Here is a 24,488-nt window from a genome sequence, read left to right as displayed (position 1 = left end):
TAACTTCAAACTTTAGGCCGTTTTCTCCCAGAGACATAAATATAATATTAAAGTAGCTCCTGCTCACACCAAACTTCACCGTCTTTGCCACAAGGATTTGTTCATATCTAATTCAAAGCTGGATTTATTTAAGTTTTAAGTTTAAAAAATGAGAAGAAATTTGACATTTTAGGCCACATTTTTTCCGTCAGGTCATAAACTAAAAAAATTAATCAAAAATCCTCTTTGTAATCTATTTTTTAATATATAATGTCAACCAAATTAATCAAGAAATATACTTTATTTTTTCAGATTTAAAGGTTTTAAATGGGCACTATTTTGGCAGTTAAAACACAAAAACTAAAAAAACATAAAATGCCCTTTTCCTATATGAATATATACGGAACAGACTTTTTTATTGCATTTATGTAAGAAATCAAATTAGATTAGAATCTTTAGATGAATTAAAATTTTTAGATGCAAGATTTGAAATGTGAAATGTGAGACTTTTTTCTGTTTTGTTTTTTGCTCAATGTCCCGTGAGAAAAAATACTCCTCAAACCTTCATTATATAAGTTGTAGTGGAGTAGACAGTACAGACACAGTACAGACGACTCAAAAACATAGTGAAGTAAAAAGTATCCACTGAACAATGTAAAATACAAATATATCTAAAAATTGTGCTTCAGGACTTTTGCTTTTGCACTTTTACTTAGAAATTGTGCCAGAGCTTTCTCTTTTTTTGACCTGATCCCTGAGTAACTATTGTCTCCACTTGGGGCCAGAAGTGTAACATGCAGGATTATACATTAGCATTGAGCAAAAGTGAAGTGATAAAAGTACATTAAACAATTTGAAACGGATCAAAAGTTAACCCTAACTCGACCTCTCGTCTCAAGTAAAGAGTAAATGTGTTTAGTGTCGTGTATTACATCCATTGTAGTGACACGTTTTAGTCAAATTCTCGATGAAAATCCTCCATAACATTCTTAAGGATGTAAAAGTGACAAAGAACCTTTTTTAAAATCCAAATGTAATTCTATTTCACATTTCTGATTGGCCCCGGACTTAATATACGTAATATATACAATATACTGCATATACATTATAGTTCTCCAATCGAGCAGGTATTTGTGGAGAAAACGTTCCAGTCAAAGTTTATGCAGAATTTACACAAATAAACAACTTTTTGACTCTCTAAACATTAATTCAACAAAATAAAGTCACTCTCATATATTTGTATTTGTTAAATAAAAGAAATAGTGACATTAGATGAGTTTTGGCCCAGTAATTTCCTAGTGTGACGTCATCAATTACAAACAGGAAGTGAAAATATAAACTCAAAATTGTGCTATGTTTTAAACAACTGTTGGCAATATTCAAAATATATTTATCTTAACTGTATTTTAGTTCAATGAATGGTCCGACCTGTAGGGGGCGCTTTAATGAGCAGAAATGAAATAAGATTGAATTTAAAAATATGACATGGATTCAACTTTCACACTGTTTTAGACAAAGCAGTTTAAAGCTGCAACGTGTCACTTTTCTGGTCCAAGGCGCCTTCTCGTCTCCATTGAGATGTTATTGCTTTACTTGGAATATTCCACGGTATGGCATTAAACCTATTTCCATGGAGATACAGGTCAGATCTGTGGAGAGGCGCGCGTTCTCACTGTGAAAATACATGTTTTTCAAGGTATTTTTGGAGCAATAGCAGCACCCTGTGACTTAATAAATGCAAAATGGATGATTTTAATGAAACGCTGTGGAACATTCCAGGCAAAGCGGTAGCATCTCCATGGAAACGAGCAGGCAGCGGCCCCTCCACGCATCAAAACAACAAAAACAAGTGTCAATTTGTCCTCACGCTCCCACAACCAGAGGAAGAAAAACGACACGACAACATTTAATCCACTCTTATCTTTTTATTTGCATTTTGTTTCACTTTTTCTGATTCGGAACTTTCTTCAAAACCTGAACGAAGTGAAGACGCTCGGACGGCCACTCTGGGACATTCGTGAGGCCAACGGCGCCCGAAAAACACCATTTCAAGTACGATTTTATACATGTTTGTCAAGTATGTTTTAATAAAAGAACTCGAGAAGCTGGTTCAGGTTTTAATTCTATTCTGCTTTGGTTTTGAATCTGGTTTAGATCTGGTTTGGACCTCGTAAAGTCAGGGTTTAGTACTTGTAGTTGGAATTATAGTCAAATTGAGTTGTTTTGACTTTGAGAAGGTTTTAATCCTTTCAACATTCAATTAAAATATCTGCCAATGAGGTGAGGAATCTAAGAAATAAGACACAAGTGCTTGATTTGTTCTCTAATACTGCATTCAATGAAATGACCCTGAATCCTGTCAAAAATGTCACGTCAAATGTTACACACTGGTCGTACGCAGAGGTAGAAACGTCAAGATTATTCAGGTCACGCAAAATCTCCTTTTAGACGCGAATCTGAGCACATTCTATGCATTTGTCCGTTTACGTCACATTACTTTTCATAAAGCTGGTCACGCTCTGGACGAGTAGAAACGTGGACGATGTGGATGAAAAAGAACTAAAGATTTCAATGGTTCAACGTTCGTTACAAAAACATTACGAGTAAACGAAAACGCACCAAAAGTACAAGCGTAAACTGTATGTAATGTTGATCTAAACGTGTCACAACTTCCTCTACGAAAATCTATGAAGAGTGATCATAGATTGGACATAAATAAGTGTGGAAGACTAATTATCTTGTTATTAATATTGAACCCTTGTCCTAGTTTACTCCTAAGAAGCAGTAGGACCATATTTTAGGGCTGTGCAATTAATAAAATTCAAGATTCAGTCATTTCAGATCATTCTTATTTGATTAGACAAAGTAAAACCTTATATATTTGTCATATTACCATAACATTTAATCCAAGTTTGACCATGTGACCATCTGCCAATTTGAAAAGATGGTCATGGGATTTCCCAGTGCTTTTTCTGGTTCTTTTCCCCCGCCCACTCCTCCTATTGGTCAGTCTATGTGCCGCGCCGTGAGTGACAGGTGGATTTAACCAATCACAGTAACGTGTGAACTCTCTTACAGGCAATAGAAAGTGAGATAAACATTGAAATCTTGACCTAAAGTCTAAGATAACTGGATTACCGTTAGTTAAGTCTAGTTTTAGTCCGTGTATAATCTAGGTTTTGTCCCTTTTTGTATACTTTTGTTCCCTTGTCTACGGTAGATGAATTACTTGTACGTTTTTTGAAATCCGCGTGACTAAACGAGTCGGCGTGATCCTTCGTTCGTCCGGCAGCGCTCAAGCGTGAAAAAGTTTCAAAGGCACTCAAACTCTGGTTTACAATGGGCTGTGCAGCGCCATCTTAAACGGCAGAGATCGGCTTTCAGAACGAGACTAGCGGAGAACGATCAACGCAAGATTTAGCCGTTAAAGAGAATGTGCCAGAGCAAAATGCGTTTATGTATTTATGCTTTTATTTCAAAGTCAAAGTTAGACCGCTGTGTTTCGTCCACATCGAATTATACGCGAAAAAGTATGCGCCGTTAGCATCCTAGTCGCCATTAGCTCGCTAGTCGCCGTTAGCTTTGCCGTGGAAGGGGAAAATAAACCTCGCTCTGGCCTCTGAAAGTCGTGAAAAGCACTTACAAACTCATATCACGGCGAATAATTGTGATGCGCGGGAATGTGAGAAAGCGAGGCGTAACGTTGGAAACCACCGCAAACGGTTCGAAATGATTCAGTTCTGTTTTTTTTTTCACATTTTCAGAGGCGAGAATGACTTAAAACTGGACTTTCGGGTCACGACGACGGAGCGGTTTCCGGCTACAAGCGCCCAACGGGTCCGGTGCGCGATACTGTACGAAGCTAGCTTCCGAGTCAAGCTCCTTTAGATTGAAAATTACTTCCAGATGTCGGTTGAAACATCTCGATTTTAAAAAAACACAGCGCGGATGAAACCTTTGAAACTTTTTCCCTCCACTTTCTGACTGAACAACACAACAAAAACTATTCAATGATGAAACAAACAAACGACACCCCATCGCTGTCCCAAAATGGCCGCCGAGACTTCAGTTTCAAAAGTAGACTAAACGTTCATAGTGGACTTTATACGTCTTTTAACAGTAAGAAAATAATATTCCACAGAAACGTACATAGATATATATATTTTTTTTATATTTGATAAACAGTTAAGGCTGATCTACAAATCTCCTCTGCTATTGCTTTGAACACAACACCTGCTTGTTACGGAAATAAACGTTTGGTTTCACCCACGGATTGGGGAAAAAAAAAAAAAAGGACACGGGGGAGGAAACGACGGTCATGTGACGCACAGGGAGAGAGGTGATTGGTTGAGGCTCGTCCGGTAGATTCTTCATGGTTTTATTGACAAAAGTTAAACGCTATAATTGTGAGGACATTTGGCCGTGACGTAAGTGAAAGTAGAAGAGAAAAAGACAAGAATGTGGCGTTGGTTAAACCGGGACGCGCCAAGAAACCAGAGGATTTAAGATGTTCTCCATTCAGGGACAAAATCGGAAAACAATTTTTGAACCGAAAAAGAACGAATGGAAATCAAAAGTAAAACAACACGTTCGATCCCTTTAACGCGATTAAAGCTTCTTTTCATCAAAATAAATATGTCAAATTACAAGACAGTTTTCCCATTTGAAAAGTTTACATTTCTACTTTCGATAAATACTTTGCTTAAAACCATCTGAAAATTCACCAAAATAAAATTCAAAAAAAATCCCGAAATTCTACACAGCAAATATCTAAATCGATAAATTCAAACTAATCAAGTCTAAACCTGATTTAGTCTTCTTAATATCCTGAATTGGATGACAGCAAACATTAAGTGAAGCAAATCGTATACAAAAGGAATATCATTTTTTAAACAAATTATAATATCACTGTAGACTGAACAATAATGTAAAAACTCCTAATAACAAATCTAACAGTAACAGATATTAAGTTTATGTATCAAATTCAAAAAGTGCAACTTTAAAATTCTTCCCTTTAGACATTATTTCAAGACAAGACTCAACATTTTGTGCATTTCTGTTCATCTCGCATATTAAATCTTTTGAATAAATGTAAATGTCCTCACAAATATAGAGACGTGTTTTGGGCTATGGCTCTGACACAAGTGCAAAATCCTACAGGCCAGTTTATGGAGGCAAAGACACAAGAGGCGGAGGCAAACCACAAACAAACAAACAAACAAACAAACAAATAAACAAACAACTGGCCCCATCTACTGCCACTAGGTGTCACTGGAGCTTATCCCAGCAACTCCGGGCGTTAGGCGGGGCCTTTCGGGGCTGAAGTACATGTACAATGTACTTGGTTTAAAAGGGATCAGAGTATTTGAATGTTCTGGAGCTTTGGCAGATACGTCTTCATCAAACTGGGATTGTTTTTGGGTGAAAGGCAAAAACGCTCAGCTGAAAACCTGAAGCTGATCGAGCGAAGCATCTCGACCGTCCGAGCGGAGACTTCTGCCAAATCCAGTTTGGAGAAAAGCACCTCTGCCCTTTTTACAAGAACAAAATATACTGCATTTCTGCTTAAACAGGCTAAAGGTTTTTTAAATCCACCAGTGGATTGAGCTCAAAGCAGCAGCAGCAGAAGTAAGTGCAATGTACGTTAATTAAAAGATATGATTGTCGCTCCAAATGTAAAGCAGGAAAACGTATTATATGTTTTCAGTCTTATTTGTGTAAATATTCAGGTCTATATTTTAACTTCCATCAGAGCACACTCTTCTATACTTTTGAATTGGTACAATATGAACAGAATAAACATTTTGCCAGTCGTTTGCTTCACGTCTTGTGTCATCACCCCAGAAACCTGCCTTTAAACCTCCACAATAATCTTTGTGTTAAAATAACGGGACACTTCCACTAGACTCCACTGATAAAAACACAACATTGGACCGTTTAAAATAGACTTTGTAAAGGTCCTCACGCACAGAAGCACAGTTGGGAGTCTCGGGTGGGTTTCTTTTTTTCCTTCTGGCTTTATTTGCGGGCCAAAGTGTGGCGCTAGGGCATGTTCTCGTCCCGGAGGTCTTCCAGGATGCCCACCAAGCTCTCCAGTCCGAAAACGTAGCCCCGATCTGGGCCGTCGTGCACCGCGGTGTCGCCCCGGAAACCTTCGAACGTGGAGTGGGCGAAGTCGATCATACGAACGTCCACCAGGGGAGCGGCGCGGTGGGGGGAGGGGGCGGGGCCCGGGGGTTTGGTGGGCGGGGGCTGTGGGGCGGGGGGCGTGTCCGTGTCACAGTGGGCGTGGACGGTGGCGGCGGCTGGGGCGGGGGCGTGGCCACAGTGCGGTTCTCGCTGGTGCCGCGAAGAGACGTCGTGCGTTTCCTGCGGAGTCGAAACCGGAGGATGGAAAAGATGGGATTGAGAAGACGCAGAGTTTATTCCTTCTACTATTTACTTTTAGACACAAATGTAGCGTGAAAGTTGTTGTTTTCTTCCCGCTGACGTGCCTCAGGGAGTTCATTATGTTTGACCTTTGCTAATCACACACGCCAATCTTTGATAAGCTTTTTATGCATAACTGAATCTGCATTTTAAATATGAAACGTTTGTACAATGTCATTTCCTGTATAAATGTCACAGCAGACTTTTAAGGTTAGGACTTTTCTGAGCGGTTTATGTATTTTTCCTTTGACGTTCACATTTGTTGACATTAAAAGTCTGTTTTTGTCTCGTGTCTGATATAAAAACAGAAGATTCACCGGCTCAACCAGGACCAAATGTACATGTTTAAGTAAATTAATCCTAAACCAAGACTTATTGGACTTAATGATATTTTAAACTTCCAAAATGACAAAGTCTCAGAAGAGCTTTATTTATACTTGACGCAGAAAACAAACTAATTAGATAATTAGTCGCTCATGTTTTAGCACTGAAGAGTTTAATGTCTGAACCGGTATGTAAATACTTAATACACATCTTAAAACAACAGGCTTCAGTTCACAGTCAACAACTCCTCCAATCAAATTAACTTTATTTTATATGATTAAATAATAATGAAGTCATAACTAATAATGACTTTGTTTGCATGACATTTCAAAAAACTTCTTATTTCATTCTTAATAATCTCAAAGACACATTTCTCATACAAATCTTGCTTTTCTTGCAGTGCTAAGACTAAAGTGGCAGAACCTTGAACATCACGGACATTGCGCCTGTCTCCATGGCGCCGCTCGGCTCCGCCCCGGACTCACCTTTCCCTCGTAGATGATGAGGAGCGAGGAGGAGTAGAAGCGGTACGAGGCCTGTCGCTCCAGCACGGCCTTCAGGCTGCGCAGCTTCCTGAGCACGGGCTCGAACAGGTCGGACCGCAGCGTCTTCCCGTTGTGCAGGTACTGGAACAGCGCCTGCCGGAAGCCGTCGATCGACAGGCCGCGCCCGTAGTATTTGTTCCTGCAGATGTAGTGCCCCGTGCTCAGCTGGTACACCTGAACGCGAAGGTCAGAGAGGGGAAAGATGATATTCAAAGTGTGGAAATGGACAAAATAAGTTCTTGGTCGACCTAAATGGGCATCTTAAATATATTTTACACAAACGGCACTCAAAAATGTATTTATATGTCAAACACAATATTTAATCCCAAATGTTCAGTTAACTATGGGGTTGTCAAAAGATAAGTACCCTGGCCGAAACTATGAAAAAAGGTGCGACTTATAGTCTGGAAAATACGGTATTTATATTTATACCTATATACTCCAGAGTGACTTATATGTGATATTATTTGTTATTTTCACACTTGCAACAATATATATGTGTTTTTCTTCTCTATTATGCATTTTTTGGCAGCTGCGACTTATACTCCAGTGCGACTTATATATGTTTTTTTTCTTCTCTATTATGCATTTTTTGGTGCGACTTATACTCCGTAGTAGAAAATACGGTACTAGTTTGTGCAGATTCTGAAAAATCCTTTGCATAAATAGGACAAAATTAGATTGTTCCTGAACAGTTTTTATAACGTTCCGGAGCTACATCAGAACAACGCAGAACATCACTGAAACTGCCATTATTCCGTGTTTAAAAGTGCATTCTAAAAGGTCTGGTTTTGTCATGATTGTGCTGTGATCATCAGCACCGAGCCTTTTCTTTAGCGTCACAATAAGAGATGGACATTTCGTGACAGAAGAGGAGCTCGTCGTGTTTGACAGGGGGAAATCAGAGTGTTTACAGTCCAGGACCAACGCCTGGACTTTACAGTTACACGTCCTCTGATGTTCCTGAGAAATGTTGCTCTTTTATGCAGCAATTAATCATGAACTGCCAATAAATGAATATGAACGTGTGAAACAACAAGACGATAATGAGCGTCGCCTTTAGTGAGAAGTAACGTAGCAGAGGACAAATCACAAATGTTGCCACTGATCTTGTATAGTTTACGGTCACTATATCAGGGCCGAAAAGTAAAAGTATTCATGTGGTTTGGGGGTTCATTTTAGCCCGTTCCCATGGTGACATCCTATATACAGGTTTTGAACTCAAACCCCAAGAAAATTCACAAGAAATAGAAAAAATGAACTGCACAAATTCTTTTTCAAAAGATCTACATTGAACTCTTTAACAGTTCTCAAAATCAGTGTGAAATACTTTTACTCTCAAAGTACATTTGTAATCAGGCATTTCAAAACTTTGCCCCAGTAATTTTGAGAGAATGCAAAATGTGTTTTAACCCAACGTGGTTTAAAAAACTCAAACAAATGTGTATTTCATCTGCTGTAGCAGGCTGAGAAATAGATTTTCAAAGTTAGGGGCCCCCAAGCAATTTCAGGGGCCCACAAGCGCGCGCGGCATCGCGGCGTCATAAGAACAAGATAAATGTGTTGTTTTAAACCTGGTTATTAGCATGTAAAACAATTTAAAGTACTTTTATCTGTTATTTGATATGAAGAGCACAAATACTGAATCATATAAACCAGAGATCATGATCTTTAAAACTGTTTAATTCAATATAAAAATGTTTCTTATATATAAAATAAATACTGTTTACAGCATTTGACACAAGGAGATCTTGTGAAATATATGAAATCACGTCCTACAAAATAAACTACTAACATATATACATTGCCCCGAAAATTAGACCGAGCATTTCCGAGGACACGTGAACGCAACACGAACGCAGCGGCCAATCAGATGCCCGCTTTCATCGATATTACATCACGGAGACCGCTCGGCCAATGAGAAGCGAGAAGACGTGCGAAGAGGGCATGTCTGTCAAAACGAAACTTAAGCGATGGAAATGCCCCGAATATGGCCAAATTACTAGTTAAATCTTGATTTTTTTCGAGGAGGGGCACGGCGGGCCCCCTCCTATTTCAAACCGCGGGCCCGCTGCAGATTCAACTGCTTGCGGGCCCCGGGCCCCCGTCTATTTCGCAGCCTGTGCAGTGAAGCTGTGGAAGTATTTGGACAATGAGTTTAAGAAACGTTCAAATGTTCAATTCAAGTAAAAAAAAAGACATTTAAAGCATTGTTAGAAAATAATAATCAAATTGCGTTAGCCATCCATTGTCTTTCCTTCTATGGCCATCTTTGTTTATGTCTAGTAACAGAGTAAATAAGGGGGTTGGGGTTAAATAAGACCTGCTCCTGTTTTAATCTATTACTTCTCATATAAAAGAAAAACACAGTGAAATGAAGTGATACTTTTACTGAAATATTGGTTTGCTCCCGTGTGTACTTTTACATAAACAACACAACTTCTTCCACCCCAAATGTAGTAAAAAAGATCATAATCACGGGTCTTTCCTGCAGAAAACAACTTCTCGATTGGTGAAAAGAAGCTTGTGTCTCTTTGCTCACATGCATCCCACAGACGCAGACCACGCCCTCCTTGCTCACCTGACCCCGCCCTCTTTGCTCACCTGCATCCCACAGACGCAGACCACGCCCTCCTTGCTCACCTGACCCCGCCCTCCATGCTCACCTGCATCCCACAGACGCGGACCCCGCCTTCTTTACTCACCTGCATCCCACAGACGCGGACCCCGCCTTCTTTACTCACCTGCATCCCACAGACCCGGACCCCGCCATTTTTGCTCACCTGCATCCCACAGACCCGGACCCCGCCCTCTTTGCTCACCTGCATCCCACAGACCTGGACCCCGCCCTCTTTGCTCACCTGCATCCCACAGACCCGGACCCCGCCCTTTTTGCTCACCTGCATCCCACAGACCCGGACCCCGCCCTCTTTGCTCACCTGCATCCCACAGACCCGGACCCCGCCCTCTTTGCTCACCTGCATCCCACAGACCCGGACTCCGCCCTCTTTGCTCACCTGCATCCCACAAACGCAGACCACGCCCTCTTTGCTCACCTGCATCCCACAGACTCGGACCCCGAGCGCGGCGGACGTGCTCTGCTCGCACTTCTTCATCTGGCGCGCCGCCTTCTCCTCCGAGGCGTCGTCGCCGTGCTGCCGCGTGCCCATCTTCAGGTCCAGGATGCACGGGAACGAGAAGTGATGCACCACGTTCTCCAGCAGCAGGAACTCTGCAGGGGCCGAGGGTCAAGGAGCAACTGGAGAGCACGGCAGCAGGTGGTTTTAGAGTGCGTTTGAGTGAGTTTAAGAGTATATTTGTGTGCGTTTGAGTGTTTGTGTGCGTGTGAGAGTGTGTTTGTGTGCGTTTGAGAGTGTTTGTGTGTGTTTGAGAGTGTGTTTGTGTGCATTTGAGAGTGTGTTTGTGTGCATTTGAGAGTGTGTTTGTGTGCGTTTGAGAGTGTGTTTGTGTATGTTTGAGAGTGTGTTTGTGTATGTTTGAGTGTGCTTGTGTGTGTTTGAGAGTGTGTTTGTGTGCGTTTGAGAGTGTGTTTGTGTGCGTTTGAGAGTGTTTGTGTGCGTTTGAGAGTGTGTTTGTGTGCGTTTGAGAGTGTGTTTGTGTGCGTTTGAGAGTGTTTGTGTGCGTTTGAGAGTGTTTGTGTGCGTTTGAGAGTGTGTTTGTGTATGTTTGAGAGTGTGTTTGTGTGTGTTTGAGAGTGTTTGTGTGCGTTTGAGAGTGTGTTTGTGTATGTTTGAGTGTGTTTGTGTGCTTTTGAGAGTGTGTTTGTGTGCGTTTGAGAGTGTGTTTGTGTGCGTTTGAGAGTGTGTTTGCGAGTGTGTTTGTGTGCGTTTTAGAGCATTTGAGTGCGTTTTAAATAGTAAATGGTCACATTTATATAGCGCTTTTCTACCGTCAAGGCACTCAAAGCGCTTTACATCAAGGAACCAGTCACCCATTCACTCACACATTGAAACACCAGTATTCCACAGGAGGGTGGAAGCACGCATTAGTGCGACGGATCGCCTCATCTCTTGTCTACGCAGATTCCCGTCTCTTCTGAGCTCTTTCTCTAATGACGTCTTTCTCTGTCGTCATTTTGTACTGTACACTGAAGGAACTCGCTAAACACACACGGGCATATCAACCATGCATGTGCAACCAGGGAAACGTGCTGCTGGGAACGAGGCTGCAGGTGTGTAGCAGCACGCAGGGAATGATTGACATGTGGGAGAACTACTAAGCTGTTCACGCCACAAGGAAATGGGACTTGCTCATTGCTTTCTTCATAACTTGTGACTGACTGACTGTATGATTATTACTCGACTTTGACTTGATCTTTACTTCAATGACTTGGATATGGACTTTAACATTGAGGACCTGAGCGCGACTCGGGCTCTAAAAGCTGCGACTGAAACGCCAGGATCGCTGCGACCGAAACGCCAGGATCGCTGCGACCGAAACGCCAGGATCGCTGCGACCGAAACGCCAGGATCGCTGCGACCGAAACGCCAGGATCGCTGCGACCGAAACGCCAGGATCGCTGCGACTGAAACGCCAGGATCGCTGCGATTGAAACGCCAGAATCGCTGCGACCGAAACGCCAGGATCGCTGCGACCGAAACGCCAGGATCGCTGCGACCGAAACGCCAGGATCGCTGCGACCGAAACGCCAGGATCGCTGCGACCGAAACGCCAGGATCGCTGCAACCGAAACGCCAGGATCGCTGCGACTGAAACGCCAGGATCGCTGCGACCGAAACGCCAGGATCGCTGCGACCGAAACGCCAGGATCGCTGCGACCGAAACGCCAGGATCGCTGCGATTGAAACGCCAGGATCGCTGCGACTGAAACGCCAGGATCGCTGCGACCGAAACGCCAGGATCGCTGCGACCGAAACGCCAGGATCGCTACGACCGAAACGCCAGGATCGCTGCAACCGAAACGCCAGGATCGCTGCGACTGAAACGCCAGGATCGCTGCGACTGAAACGCCAGGATCGCTGCGACTGAAACGCCAGGATCGCTGCGACCAAAACGCCAGGATCGCTGCGACCGAAACGCCAGGATCGCTGCGACCGAAACGCCAGGATCGCTGCGATTGAAACGCCAGGATCGCTGCGACTGAAACGCCAGGATCGCTGCGACCGAAACGCCAGGATCGCTGCGACCGAAACGCCAGGATCGCTACGACCGAAACGCCAGGATCGCTGCAACCGAAACGCCAGGATCGCTGCGACCAAAACGCCAGGATCGCTGCGACTGAAACGCCAGGATCGCTGTAGCGCACGTGTTGTTTTCTTGTTCCTCACTGCAGCTGTGGTCAGATGTACAGTGCTGTGTTTTTGAACATCAGAGTGTGTGACCTTTGACCTCTCGCTGTGTGAATCCAGACGTGCCGGCTCAGATCCGACAGCTGCACGCCAGGGTGAGTTTCCAAACTGAACACGCACTTCAGATGGAATATGCTGCAGATCCGGGATTACATTAGATCAATGCAAACATAACACACGTCCTTGTCTCCTTTGCTGGCGTGTTCATTGGATCAGTCGCTTTTAGTTTTATTTAACTAAAACAAAATAAAACGTTAAATAAATGATGCCTAAAACTAAGGCTAATTCTTTTTTTTATTTTTGTCAGATAAAACTAATAAATAACAGTAGATATTTTCATCAAATAAAATGGATGAAAAGCACTTATGTTCATCAACTAATAAAATCTATCTTATTTGGAAGAAAACTTCAGTTCGACTAAATGTGTTATGGATTTAGTCGACTTTTTGTGGATATAACTTAAAAGCCACAAACGTTTTAGCCAAAAACGACACAAAAAAGGAAAGTGCTTTGGCAAAAAAAAAAAGCATGGGAATTTTGGGGGGTTTTCCCAGCCAATTTTTAAAAATCTTTTTATTGGACTGAAACATATGAAAAACATGAAAAACATCAGGCTTGTAGCTCCACAAACCTGACTCGTACTTGGCCTGGAGCAGCCTCATGCTTGTTTCCATGGAAATGTTCTCCAAAGAGAATAAAAAGATTGGCTTTAACCTCGACTCAGGCAGGTGCCACCTCCACAAAGTTACATGGTGTTACTTTAAAAGAATCATTGACTAAACCTGTACTAAAACTAAATTAAACTGAGGATTTTTGACCAAAAGAAGATGGAGAAAACATTCTATTCTGCCAAAGACTGAATGACTTGTTCCAATAAATGTACAGTGAATATATAAAATACCAGTGCTGTTTTTCCTCACATTGATTGCACACATAAATAATGGTACCTAAAGCGACCTAATGCCCTTTGCCCCCGGTGTCTGCAGAAGGATACTGAAGCGCTTGCGGTCCTTGGACTCGCTCCGCATGCGGCTCAGTTGTTGCTTGTGGCAGCGCAGACTCCAGGGGTTGAAGCTGATCTTTTCTGAGCTCAGGCCACTGTTCCAGTCCAGCATCTGAAACGGGACCTCGGAGTGAAGCTTTGGGTCCAGACGAGGACTCTTCAGCTCGCCCACACTGAGGACAGAGAACAGGGTTAATGTGGACCCTGAGCTTCACCTGTTGTTCTGCTGCTGAACACATGTGTCTGAATCCTGTGTCATTGTGTCTCAGTGAAGCCTCTGACTGTGTGGACTGACAAACTAAAGCCTCATGTTTTAAGTTGCTTCAAAAATAATTAAACAGAAATGTGGAGAGAAAAATACTGCTTGCATGATTAAATCTAGAGACTTATTAGTTCATCAGCCGTTTGTGCTCGTAACTCTGCAAATAAGAGGCGATCAATCCAAAATAAACTGTTTCCAAACTGTTTCCAGAGGCTTTATTGTTGTGCAACACGTTGTTAATAATCAGGCACATTTGGCGTGTGTGCAGACAGTCCGGTCCCTCTCTTTCTCTCTTTCTCCAAAACTCCTTCTGGACCCGGCAGCAGCAGTACCGCAGAGTGGCCACCGGTCAAACTCATTTCAAACGGCTCAGTTAGTGAAGTTTTACCGGTGTTTTCTCCAAATGCAGCAGATTCAAACAGAAAACCGCCACATTTGTAAATAACAAGAGCAATGGTGCCGCTTTACTTCTCCTGAGAGTCCTGCTCGTGATCCTTCCTCTCCGTCCTCTCGTCCTTGTTCTCCTTCTGCTCTTTATGGTCTTTGTTGTGGTCGGAGGAGGACGAGGAGCGGTGCAGGCTGCGTCTCGAGTGTTTCCTCCTGGGCTGCTCCCTCTCCGGGGCGTCGCGCTCCTCGTGCTCCTCGTCCACACTTTCCACGTGCGGATACGCCATCAGGTTGATGTATCCGTCTGAGTCGCCCTCGAAGCACACCAAAACCACACCTGAAACACAGCCAGGTCAGTCATGGTCACTTAACCCGCTTAACTCCAGAGTTTGGTGTGGTGTGTACAGGCTGCCTTAACGTTAGAGAAATATATATATATATTTTTAAATCTAATAAAATATTTGAATATTTTCCATTGCTGCTTGATTATTTTATTTTAATGTTTGATGGGGTGTTAAATATGTGTATAAAAATAATGCTGAATCTGAAATGTGGCTTCACAGTAAGGTGAGACACTGAGGAATGGGTAAAATACAGTAAAATGTATCATATAATAATGCAGGGTTTGCTGAATGTCTCTTACAACGTATCTTGCACTCAGTCCCATCAAATAAACTGCTAATTATTCTGACATTAAAGTCTGGTTTGCTTAACGTCTGCCTGTAATGGGCCCGAGCCCTAAAGCAGCTCTGCAGTGTTACCTTTGTACTCTGGGGTGAACTCCTTCATCTCAGGAGGAAGAGACTCGTAGAAGCGCTGCTCTCGGCAGATCAGAGGTTTGCACACGGTGTGGTCGTCGTAACGCATCATACTGGTGTGGCCCCCCACCTGCACAGCAACATGTAACACTGTATACACATGTACTGTACTGCATGTACTGTACTGCATCCTACCACTCTGGCACTGACCTGGTGAATGAATGGCTCCAGAGACACGCCCCCTCTCTGAGCCCCACCCACAGACCCGCCCTGCAGTTTCGATTGGTCCATGTTGTGGCAGTGAGGGAGGCACATGGCTCCAGACGGACGCGCCACGCCTCCTGCTGCAAAGCACCATGGGAAACATCAGCCCTGTGACACTTAGAACATGTTTGATGATGAAGAGTGTGTACCTGGTGCATGGGCTCTGCTGAGCAGTGAGGGGGAGGGGGGCTGCTGGGAGCGCACGCCGGCCCCGGGGGGAGGCGGCGCCAGACCGGAAACCCACCGCGCAAATCCTCCAATCAGAGCACTCCAATCCACTGTCGACCAATCAGAGCACGCCAATCCACTGTCGACCAATCCGAGTGTGCAGAGCCACTGTCGACCAATCAGAGCTTCGGTCCACTGTCGACCAATCAGAGCGCACCAATCCACTGTCGACCAATCAGAGAGCTTCAGTCCACTGTTGACCAATCAGAGAGCTCCCATTCAAAGCTGGGGTCCATCAGGTCGAAGGCTCAGAGGTTTCTAAGGAAACAGAAATAAAATGAGTTAGTCTAATGTTGCAAATGATTACTTTAGCTGTGCCTTTGAGATTCAGATAATAAAAAGAAAACATAAAAATTATGAAGACTGAAAACATTATGAGATTATTATAAATTAGTTTAATAAATGGCTCCGGCTTTGTTAGTTCAACAGTCTTAAAAAGGCTCGAGACCGTTCGAATGCAGCAGTAAATGTAGATTCTTATTTGTTGGCCGACCAAAGTCCTTGAGTGACTGTGTAATAAAGCAGTCACTATTAGTTCTTGTAGTTTGTAAACCACCTGTGATACAACACGCATCTTTTGTCCGATTTTCGTTATTCAAAATTCGTTATGTAGATATTTTGTGTTTGATTCTTGCTATTGCTTTTGGTATTCCTCGGTCCTCGGAGGGGCGGAAAACCTGTGACGTCGCGCAATGTCGTCACGGTAACTGTACAGAATATGGCCACGCATTACGCAGTCACTCGCAATGGCTTTGTTGCCTTTGCACAGCATCTCGTTTATCTAGTTCTATACTCAAAATCAAACATTAGACAGTAGATACTTTGGGGGTCGCATACTTTTCCCTTGGATGCCCACGTTTGTCATTTTGGGGGTCGCGACTGAAAAAGCTTGAGAACCACTGTCCAGACCCTCACGGACGCAGAAGAGGCTGGACTCACGACGACAAACCAAAACAAATAGACTGCAGCTGTCACTCGAATACCACAACTACAGCTTTAGCGACTTCCTCAATAAATGAGGAACAGTATAGTTTAGGGCCGGAGTACAAGTCGCACCAGTCCAAAAATGCATAATAGAGAAGAAAAAACATGTATAAGTTGCACTTGAGTATAAGACCAAGAACAGACATTTTAACAATGTACAATTTGAAATAATAACAGATTAGAGAACATGGTGAATATGTGTACGTATGCTAACATGCTAACGCTAACACCTTCAGCTACATGAGACACAGACAGAACTGTGGTAAGTGTCTGGTATGTTAACGTAACATATGAAAAGTTATTCAGATAACTATAGCATAAAGAACATGCTAACAAGTTTACCAAAGCATCAGTTTTACCCCAAATCACTAAATCCATTGAATTCTTCTTCCTCTGTGTCACTTCTAAACAACTCCACAAACTCCAGAGGAAGAGGAAGTGCAGATTCTTCTTCTGCGTCGCTTAGAGCCTAGAGCGCCCCCTTGTGGTTGCCAGTGTGAAAATAATCAACACGTGATATGGGGTTGCCAGTGTGAAAATAACGAATAATATCACATATAAGTTGCTCTGGAGTATAAGTTGCACCAATCAAAACTATGAAAAAAGGGTGTAGTCCAGAAAATACGGTAATAGGTACATTTTCTTTGCTTTACTTATAGGCGTAATGGACAATTTTTTTGGTCCAAATCTGAATCTCATTCAAGCCTCGAAATAACGGGCCGGACACGGTCAATGACCGGCGCAAAAATCAGTTTTGACCGACTCCAAAATCATTGCTCCGGACACAATGACCGACGCAAATTTTTTGCCGTAATATATATTTTTAATAGGCAAAAACAGCGCGGTGAACATGCCCAAAGCGATTCCTCTGCACAAACTCGGGCGCGCTACATTACAGACCACGATTATTGCTGTAGTTATACAGCGGAGGAAGGCAGCGGAGCGCATGTGCGCGGGCATTTCCATCGCTTAAGTTTCGTTTTGACAGACATGCCACTTCGCAGTCTTCTCGCTTCTCATTGGCCGAGCGGTGTCCGTGATCTAATGTCGATGAAAGCGGGCATCTGATTGGCCGCTGCGTTTGGTCTTGTTCGGTTGTACTCGGAAATGCCTGGTTTATTTTTGCTCTACTCAGTCCACAATTCAGTCTTTTTAAAGTTGTTTGCAACAAAAGCTGTAATTTTGCACATTAGGGACAATGTCAATGTGGAAATATCCAAGGGCCCCAAGGGCCCCGCCCCCTTTGGAGTTGTTAGCATCGGGGCAATGTATATATGTTAGTAGTTTATTTTGTAGGCTGTGATTTTATATATTCCACAAGATCTCCTTGTGTCAAATGCTGTAAACAGTATTTATTTTGTATCTAAGAAACATTATTATATTGAATTAAACAGTATTAAACATCATGATCTCTGGTTTATAGGAATTCAGTATTTGTGCTCTTCATATCAAATAACAGATAAAAGTACTTTAAATTGTTTTACATGCTAATAACCAGGTTTAAAACAACACATTTATCTTGTTCTTATGACGCCGCGATGCCGCGCGCGCTTGTGGGCCCCTGAAATTGCTGGGGGGCCCCTAACTTTTTTAGGTAGGGGGGCCCCTGGCCCCTAACTTTGAAAATGTATTTCTCAGCCTGTAAATGATAACGAGACATGTTAATAAAAGTTCATTTTTCATTAATTATGTTATTCTGTTTTCCTTTCCTTGTGACCGATTCAGAATTAGCCATGACAGCTACCAAATGATCGGTACCTGTCATGTTGACAGGGACGTAAAAATAATAATTTCAAGGCTTGCAGTCCGCACGGGGGAGTGGCATGTGCACTTCCACTTCTTGAGTTCTCAAATCGCCGAAAAATCGTCCATAACGCCTGGTCACAATCTCCTCCGCTACATTGCAGGCCAAACTCAGACAGAAGCGTGCAATCAGGCTCGTTTACTTCAGCGTCACCAGGGAAACAAATGAGCGCTCTCACCTCAGATTAACAGCTTCATCATTGACTCTTTGACAGATCGTTGTGTCCCGACTACAAGACAATAAACATCTTTGTAAGTATTGCACAAGCTTTCCAGTCTACATCTCTAACTGTTGCACGCGGTGTATTTTTGAACCGTAAATCATAGGATACAATGAGTTTATCCCCGTTGGTCGGCAGGGAACGCTCTAGACTGCATCGGGACGGAACGCTGGACCTCGAGGAGAAGCAGATGTCCATCACTGAACACGCCGCTTTCTATAAATAGACTTTAACGGGAAACATCAGGCCAGATCTTTCCCAGTGTAATCTCATCAGTCAAACCAGATGCAATTATTACACGCCAATCACCCGAACATCTAAAGGGCACAGGTCGATACCGAAAACAAAACACGGTGCTGCGGTTGTGTTGATGCTGCCTTTGTCTGCAGGTTAAAAGGACACATGTTACGCAAATGTACTTCTTTGAGCTTTTAACCCTGTTCTATCGTTGTTTGGTTGCATTTAGCTTCATTCACGCTAGTTTGATGAGCCCTGGTTATAAAGTCCTCTCCGTCTGAGCGTCAAAAACACTCTACAACCAATTCTCTGTCAGTAAAAGTGTTTGGTTTGACGCCGAGTTCAGACTTGAGGAAGAAAACTGACTTTTTTTGTGTAAAGAGGCAATATAAAAGCAAATCGTGATCTAAATTGGGATAATGAGCCATTCTGTTGTGGATATCCCGTTTAAGACGCTCAAACACAGACATAGGTATTCTAAACAATATTAAATGTACACAGCGTTGTGAATAGAACAAAAATGGTGATCTAGGCTCAGAAACTTGAAATAAATAATGCCACTGACACATACCCATTCCCAATAAAACACAATGTAAAAGCCAAATGAACCACTTCAATTCATGGTTCAACCATCTACGTGTGAAATTTGAATATTACAAACAAAAAAGCTTCCTGTTGGCAAAAAGAAAAGATAAACACGAAAAATATTGAAAAATATCGTTCCAGCTTTCATTATTATCACTATGAGCTAAAACTACGATAAAAATCACATTAACTGGACAAAACGTGGCCTTTAGAATGAACTTGAGCTTTATTAGAACTAGTATGACCTCAGTGTTTATATAAAGACTTATTTTATGTTGAACAGAGCATTTTTAAGTATCATCCCGGTATCGAAATCAGTAGAGAGAATTTAGTAAATTCCTTAGTATCGAAACGGTTTTACATTTTAGCTTCGCGACACAACAACTTGAATCACAGCCAAGAACGAACCAGACGAGGTCAAGCAGCAGAGGACAGCCGGTCGTGGAGACTTGCAACGATTGTGGGGCTGAATTTACTAGTTTTCATACATTTTTATACCAAATGGTGGAAGAGGTGGAAATATATATAATTTTTTTCTCATCTTTAATCTAATTTACACATATCCACTTGTTTATTGTTTTAAAAAATGCTATAAAGAGAGTCAATTAAAAAAGCCCATTAAAAACATTAAATAAAAAAAATTAAAAATCTTTTAAACATTTTCAAATAAGGATATAAGGCCATATTTCGGAACGTTTGTGATTAATTTCCTAGACATTTCACATTTGTCTGATAATTAACACGTTTAAAGACATGAGTTTTGACACATTTCTGCTGAATTGACAGAATATCGTCTGAATATCTTCATCGGAACGCTCCAAAGAGATTTTAAAGTTCATTTTTGTCAACATGGCCCTGAAAGTAGAACAGGTCACTTATTATTCATTGTTAAGATCTTTATACTTATCGTGATTTGTTTTATAATCTCACCTTTCATTATACAGTATTATCTTTCTTACAATGTGATACGACGAGCTTATTCCTCGCGGTGACGACAACAACAACGCTAAATAAATAAAGTAACATCGTTTTTAGTTGTATTTAGATTGTTTTATGCGTGTTTGGAGTCATCTCTTAAACAGCATTAGACCTTTACACACTGCGCGGTCTTCAGTTTAAGGGTTCAGCTGTTGTTGTTGTTGTTGTTGTGCTTTACCTGTCCCGCCGTGTCACGCTGGACCCGAGTGGCGCGGCTCTGTTTCGTCCAATCAGATCAGAGCGCTGCCAGGACAAAGCCGACTCCGATTAAGCTTCTATTTCTGAAGGAGATCCGAGTCAATCTCAAACAGCCTCCTCTTCCACTGGTGCCAAATTCTACTCTTTTTTTTACGCCGGTTTAAGACACATTTGTTTGCGTACTTTTAGCTCTGATCTTGTGGTGGACACTGAATCCAATGACACTGTTGTGACTGTTGTTTTGAGGAAATACAAACCATTTATTATAATATTGAAAATAAAAAAGAGCTAAAGGATAAAAAGGAAAGGGACGGTCATTCTCCAATTTCGGTCATTTACCAAATATGCGGCGTTAGCTCGACTACAGACAGAAAAGGTTGTTTGTTTGTTAAGACACATAAAAGTCTATCCCTGCATTAATCTGTTTGTTAGCAGTTAAATGTTGTGTTTTTCAGGGTTCAGATTGAATTTAAGTAAACATGTTTCAAATGTAGTTTGTCCGCGCACGTGTTGCCCCATAAGTGACCATCGTGTTCACGTGTTTTAGGAAATGTCTTTTGAATTGCCAAAAACTCTTCAGACGCTTCAGAAAAATGAAAATAAAATCTGATCTCTCATTCACATAAAACGCTAAAACGACGGCTTGATGGATTTTTGAGAGCAGATTATGTTTAGATTAGATAAGTAGCAGTTTATGTATTATTATATTATCATTAAGGTGTTTAACATTCATTAAGTTATCCTTTGTGGCTCATTTCAGCTTTTTGATCTCTTTAATATATAGTTATATTCACAGTATTACAGAGTGTAAGGTTTTTACGATTTCCACAAAGATTAAAACCCAAATAAAATACGAGCTGTAAACACTGACCGTTACACAATACAATAACAATCAGAAAAGCAGAACAATCTCAAGTATTTGGCCAACGCCTGAGCTTGGTCCGTCCTGATTGATAAGCACGATTGTAATCCATTTAGCGACATTATAGACGGCGATGTCTACACGCGACTCTGTAAAGAGTTGTTGGTTTCATTTCACAGGACACTCGGCAGCCGTTTGAGGCCGGGACGTGAACACACACACGTGCGACTCCTCAAACCACTACAGCCTCTTGGATCGTGCTCCTCTGACCTTCTCCTCGCAGCAGCATCCTTTTCTAAGAACTCCACGTCCTCTTTCCACGACACCCACCTCCGGCTCGATCCAGACTAAACCGACGCATTTCTGAACTCTTCCCGCCCTCGTAAAGAGCGACAGAAACATCTTCCACTTTGACGCCGGTATTTTCCTCCAGAAAAATGCACGCGCGTCCATTAAACTGCGTGAACTCGCCTCGTCTTCTAAAAACAGTGACGCGTGTTTGCAGACTGTTGACCCGCAAAGAGGCAAAGAAAACACGACTGTTCTGCCAGAAATGTACAGCAGTCATCACAAGACGCTGGAAATCCTGTAACAAAATACAAAGATGCTCTGTACGCGGGCGGATGAAATGATATTCAGTAGTAAAGACGGGGCGAGATCTTCAAGAGATAAAATGACCACGTGGAAAATGATCTTGTGAGATCTTTGTTTCCGTGCGTTTACTTTTGGTTCGGACTAAAAAAAATGGTTGCAATTAGCGGCAGTTACGGAAATATTACATGGAAAAAATCGGGGACGTCAGAGTATTAAATGTTTGTGTTAAAAAAAGTAGCGATTTAACGATTATTCACGATTATTGAGGCTGTGGCCAAACAAAACAGGGACATTGTTCCTTTTCCTTCATTCCCGAGGTCTGACGGTCAAGATTGTGACTTTTTTTAACGTTAAATGTGACAAAAACAGCCCAATAAAGTGATTCACGTTGAGGTCTATTTTTTTGGACGAGAGACTGAACGAAAACGACTAAATTTTGCTTCTAAAATTGTCCCGATTATCATTTTTTGGTTCTTACGATTTACATTGTGGCCAGAAGCATCACGATTATCGATTAACCGCATAATCTCGACATCCCCAACATCAATTACCTTAAATATTGTATGACCAAAATAGTGAAGGTATCAGTGCAGATGACAAGAGATTTGACTATGAAGTATATGTGCACTTTGAAAAGGAAAAACGGCAACAAAAATAGCTGAATTAAAACAACTAAACCCGTAGTGTAATCTTTCAAACAAGGGCATTTTGGAGATTTACAGTCTTTGCAGTGATTGTACATAAATCAAGACATTTACAGGCTCGTTTTAGCAGATTTATGATGGAACACAACGTCAAAACACAACCTTTGCTGTAGAAAACTGCCACGTTTGCCGTCGGCGTGCTAAACGTCCAGAACAGTGTCAAAAGTGAACAGAAAAGAACATGGAACAACCTGGTAAATGTATTTAACAGGCGTGACCCAACAGTTTATCACTTTATAGAGTCAGAATCCTTATCAATGAACACAGAGTTTAGCATTTAGCATCTGAAAATAGACGTTACACAATCCCGAGCTCTATTACAGTCACTTTTGACCGTAGTATTTTGGCGAAACAAGCTGAAAATCAATCAAAATATGTGTTTATTCCTGGACTGGGCGGATGAACTGTTCGACAGAGAGATATACTTCCATTAGTGGTTCTTCTTTTGTGGTAACGATGACGCGGAATCCATAAAAATGACATTAAAGCGATGCACGACAACAGACCGAACGCAAATAAACCGCGACAGAACGTTGAAATGGATCGCCGGGACTCGACGATATCAAACAAGGTCAAAAACTGGGACTCGAACCGACTAAATTTAGACTAACAAGAATTCAATTAACTGGGCAATCACAGAACGGCGCCCCCTAGAGACGTTTAAGCCGCAGCAAACGAGAGCGGACTAAAAATAGCACCATTGTTGTTGTTTTGGTTGCGTTTGTTCTCAATTACACCATAAAAAAAAAAAAAAAAAATACGAACAGTAAAACAGACACAACTGCGAAAACACAGTCCAAAATCAACGTGTCGTGCTGTGTTTTCGTCACAGTTCTTCCACAACAGCTGCAATAAAATAAGAATCGACTAAAACACGTTGCATCGAGTCAATATCGTACTTATAATCGTAAACAAAGCCGATCGAACTTGTAACGGCTTCGCAAACGGAGAGTAGTGACAGGGCACATTTTGTACCATAACAGAGGAGCCGATTGGACCGTAACGTGCAATTAAACGTTAAGCGATTGTTTTATTTCTATTTTTTTTTTTCTTTTTCAGCTCGTCGGGCAAATGGAACAACGCGTTTCTGGCCATTTGACGGTTTAAATGAGCCGCGTCGTGGTCAAAACCCAAGCAATGTTTTTGTCGCGGCCACAGCACGTTTATATTCTGGACTTCTGTCAGCTTCTTCTTGACCTTAGCTTGACAACGCGCTAACAGGCTAACGCCGTTTTTCCTCTTTAAAATAACTTTTAACGCTCGGACAAAGAGCCAGCGCGTATCGTAATCCTTCTCGGTGAAGTGTAGAAGGTGAATACACGCGGCGTTACCGGTAAAACCTTCATTTTTGGCGTTTAAGCTGAATATATGACGCGCGCCTGCAGTTAGCCGCGATGCTACATGCTAACAGCACGGTTGGCCGTTATTACGCAGTGGGGTCTCCTCGTCTCCGCGCGGAATAAACACTCACCGTGCGGGTTCGGGGCGGGATGTGGGGCTGCTTTTACGGGGCACGGTCGCTTCGGACACCGGGCGGAGTCGCGGGTGTCCGTGCCTGTAATCCGGGCTCATAAACGGAGGAGAAAAACACACATCCAGGGGAGGCAGGATAGCGCAGGCGAAGAAGAGGTTAAGGCGCCTCCTACAGGCTGACGGCGGCCAGTGCAGCAATATGTAATGTTTATAAGTTATTAATAACGGAGTAAACTGGGGCAAAACGAGGGGAATGTAAAGAAAAACTAATCATAATAATAAATATCGTTTCTTCTCTTGTGCATGGGTTTCAGAATTATGGGAAATTAGGACCACAGTC

The 24,488-nt window shown here is 42.3% G+C and overlaps 1 protein-coding gene across 1 annotated transcript; it reads right to left on the bottom strand.

Annotated features, from left to right (window-relative positions):
- Nucleotides 1–4,820: 4,820 nt before the first annotated feature.
- Nucleotides 4,821–24,320, bottom strand: ip6k1 (inositol hexakisphosphate kinase 1). Its single transcript, XM_072439973.1, has 9 exons — nucleotides 24,147–24,320; nucleotides 15,431–15,767; nucleotides 15,228–15,361; nucleotides 15,021–15,147; nucleotides 14,341–14,596; nucleotides 13,602–13,783; nucleotides 10,334–10,509; nucleotides 7,218–7,451; nucleotides 4,821–6,348 (listed from the first exon to the last, which is right to left on the bottom strand). The coding sequence occupies exons 3-9, from the start codon at nucleotides 15,330–15,332 to the stop codon at nucleotides 6,022–6,024; spliced, it is 1,407 nt and encodes a 468-aa protein (XP_072296074.1). The 5' UTR covers nucleotides 15,333–15,361; nucleotides 15,431–15,767; nucleotides 24,147–24,320; the 3' UTR covers nucleotides 4,821–6,021.
- Nucleotides 24,321–24,488: the final 168 nt, after the last annotated feature.

This window comes from Eucyclogobius newberryi, unplaced genomic scaffold (assembly GCF_026437365.1).
Source record: "Eucyclogobius newberryi isolate DKJ021-1_F unplaced genomic scaffold, fEucNew1.0.hap1 SCAF_11, whole genome shotgun sequence".
Lineage (NCBI taxonomy): Eukaryota > Metazoa > Chordata > Actinopteri > Gobiiformes > Gobiidae > Eucyclogobius > Eucyclogobius newberryi.
Note: the sequence above shows the minus strand (reverse complement) of the source record. Positions and strands in the feature narration are given on the sequence as shown.

Coding starts and splice junctions, on each gene's coding strand:
- ip6k1 (XM_072439973.1), bottom strand. CDS start 15,332: ATGTGCCTCCCTCACTGCCACAACATGGACCAATCGAAACTGCAGGGC. Junction 7,452..10,333: donor TCCGAGTCTGTGGGATGCAG/GTGAGCAAAGAG, acceptor CTTCGCGTTCAG/GTGTACCAGCTGAGCACGGG. Junction 6,349..7,217: donor TCATCATCTACGAGGGAAAG/GTGAGTCCGGGG, acceptor TCGACTCCGCAG/GAAACGCACGACGTCTCTTC.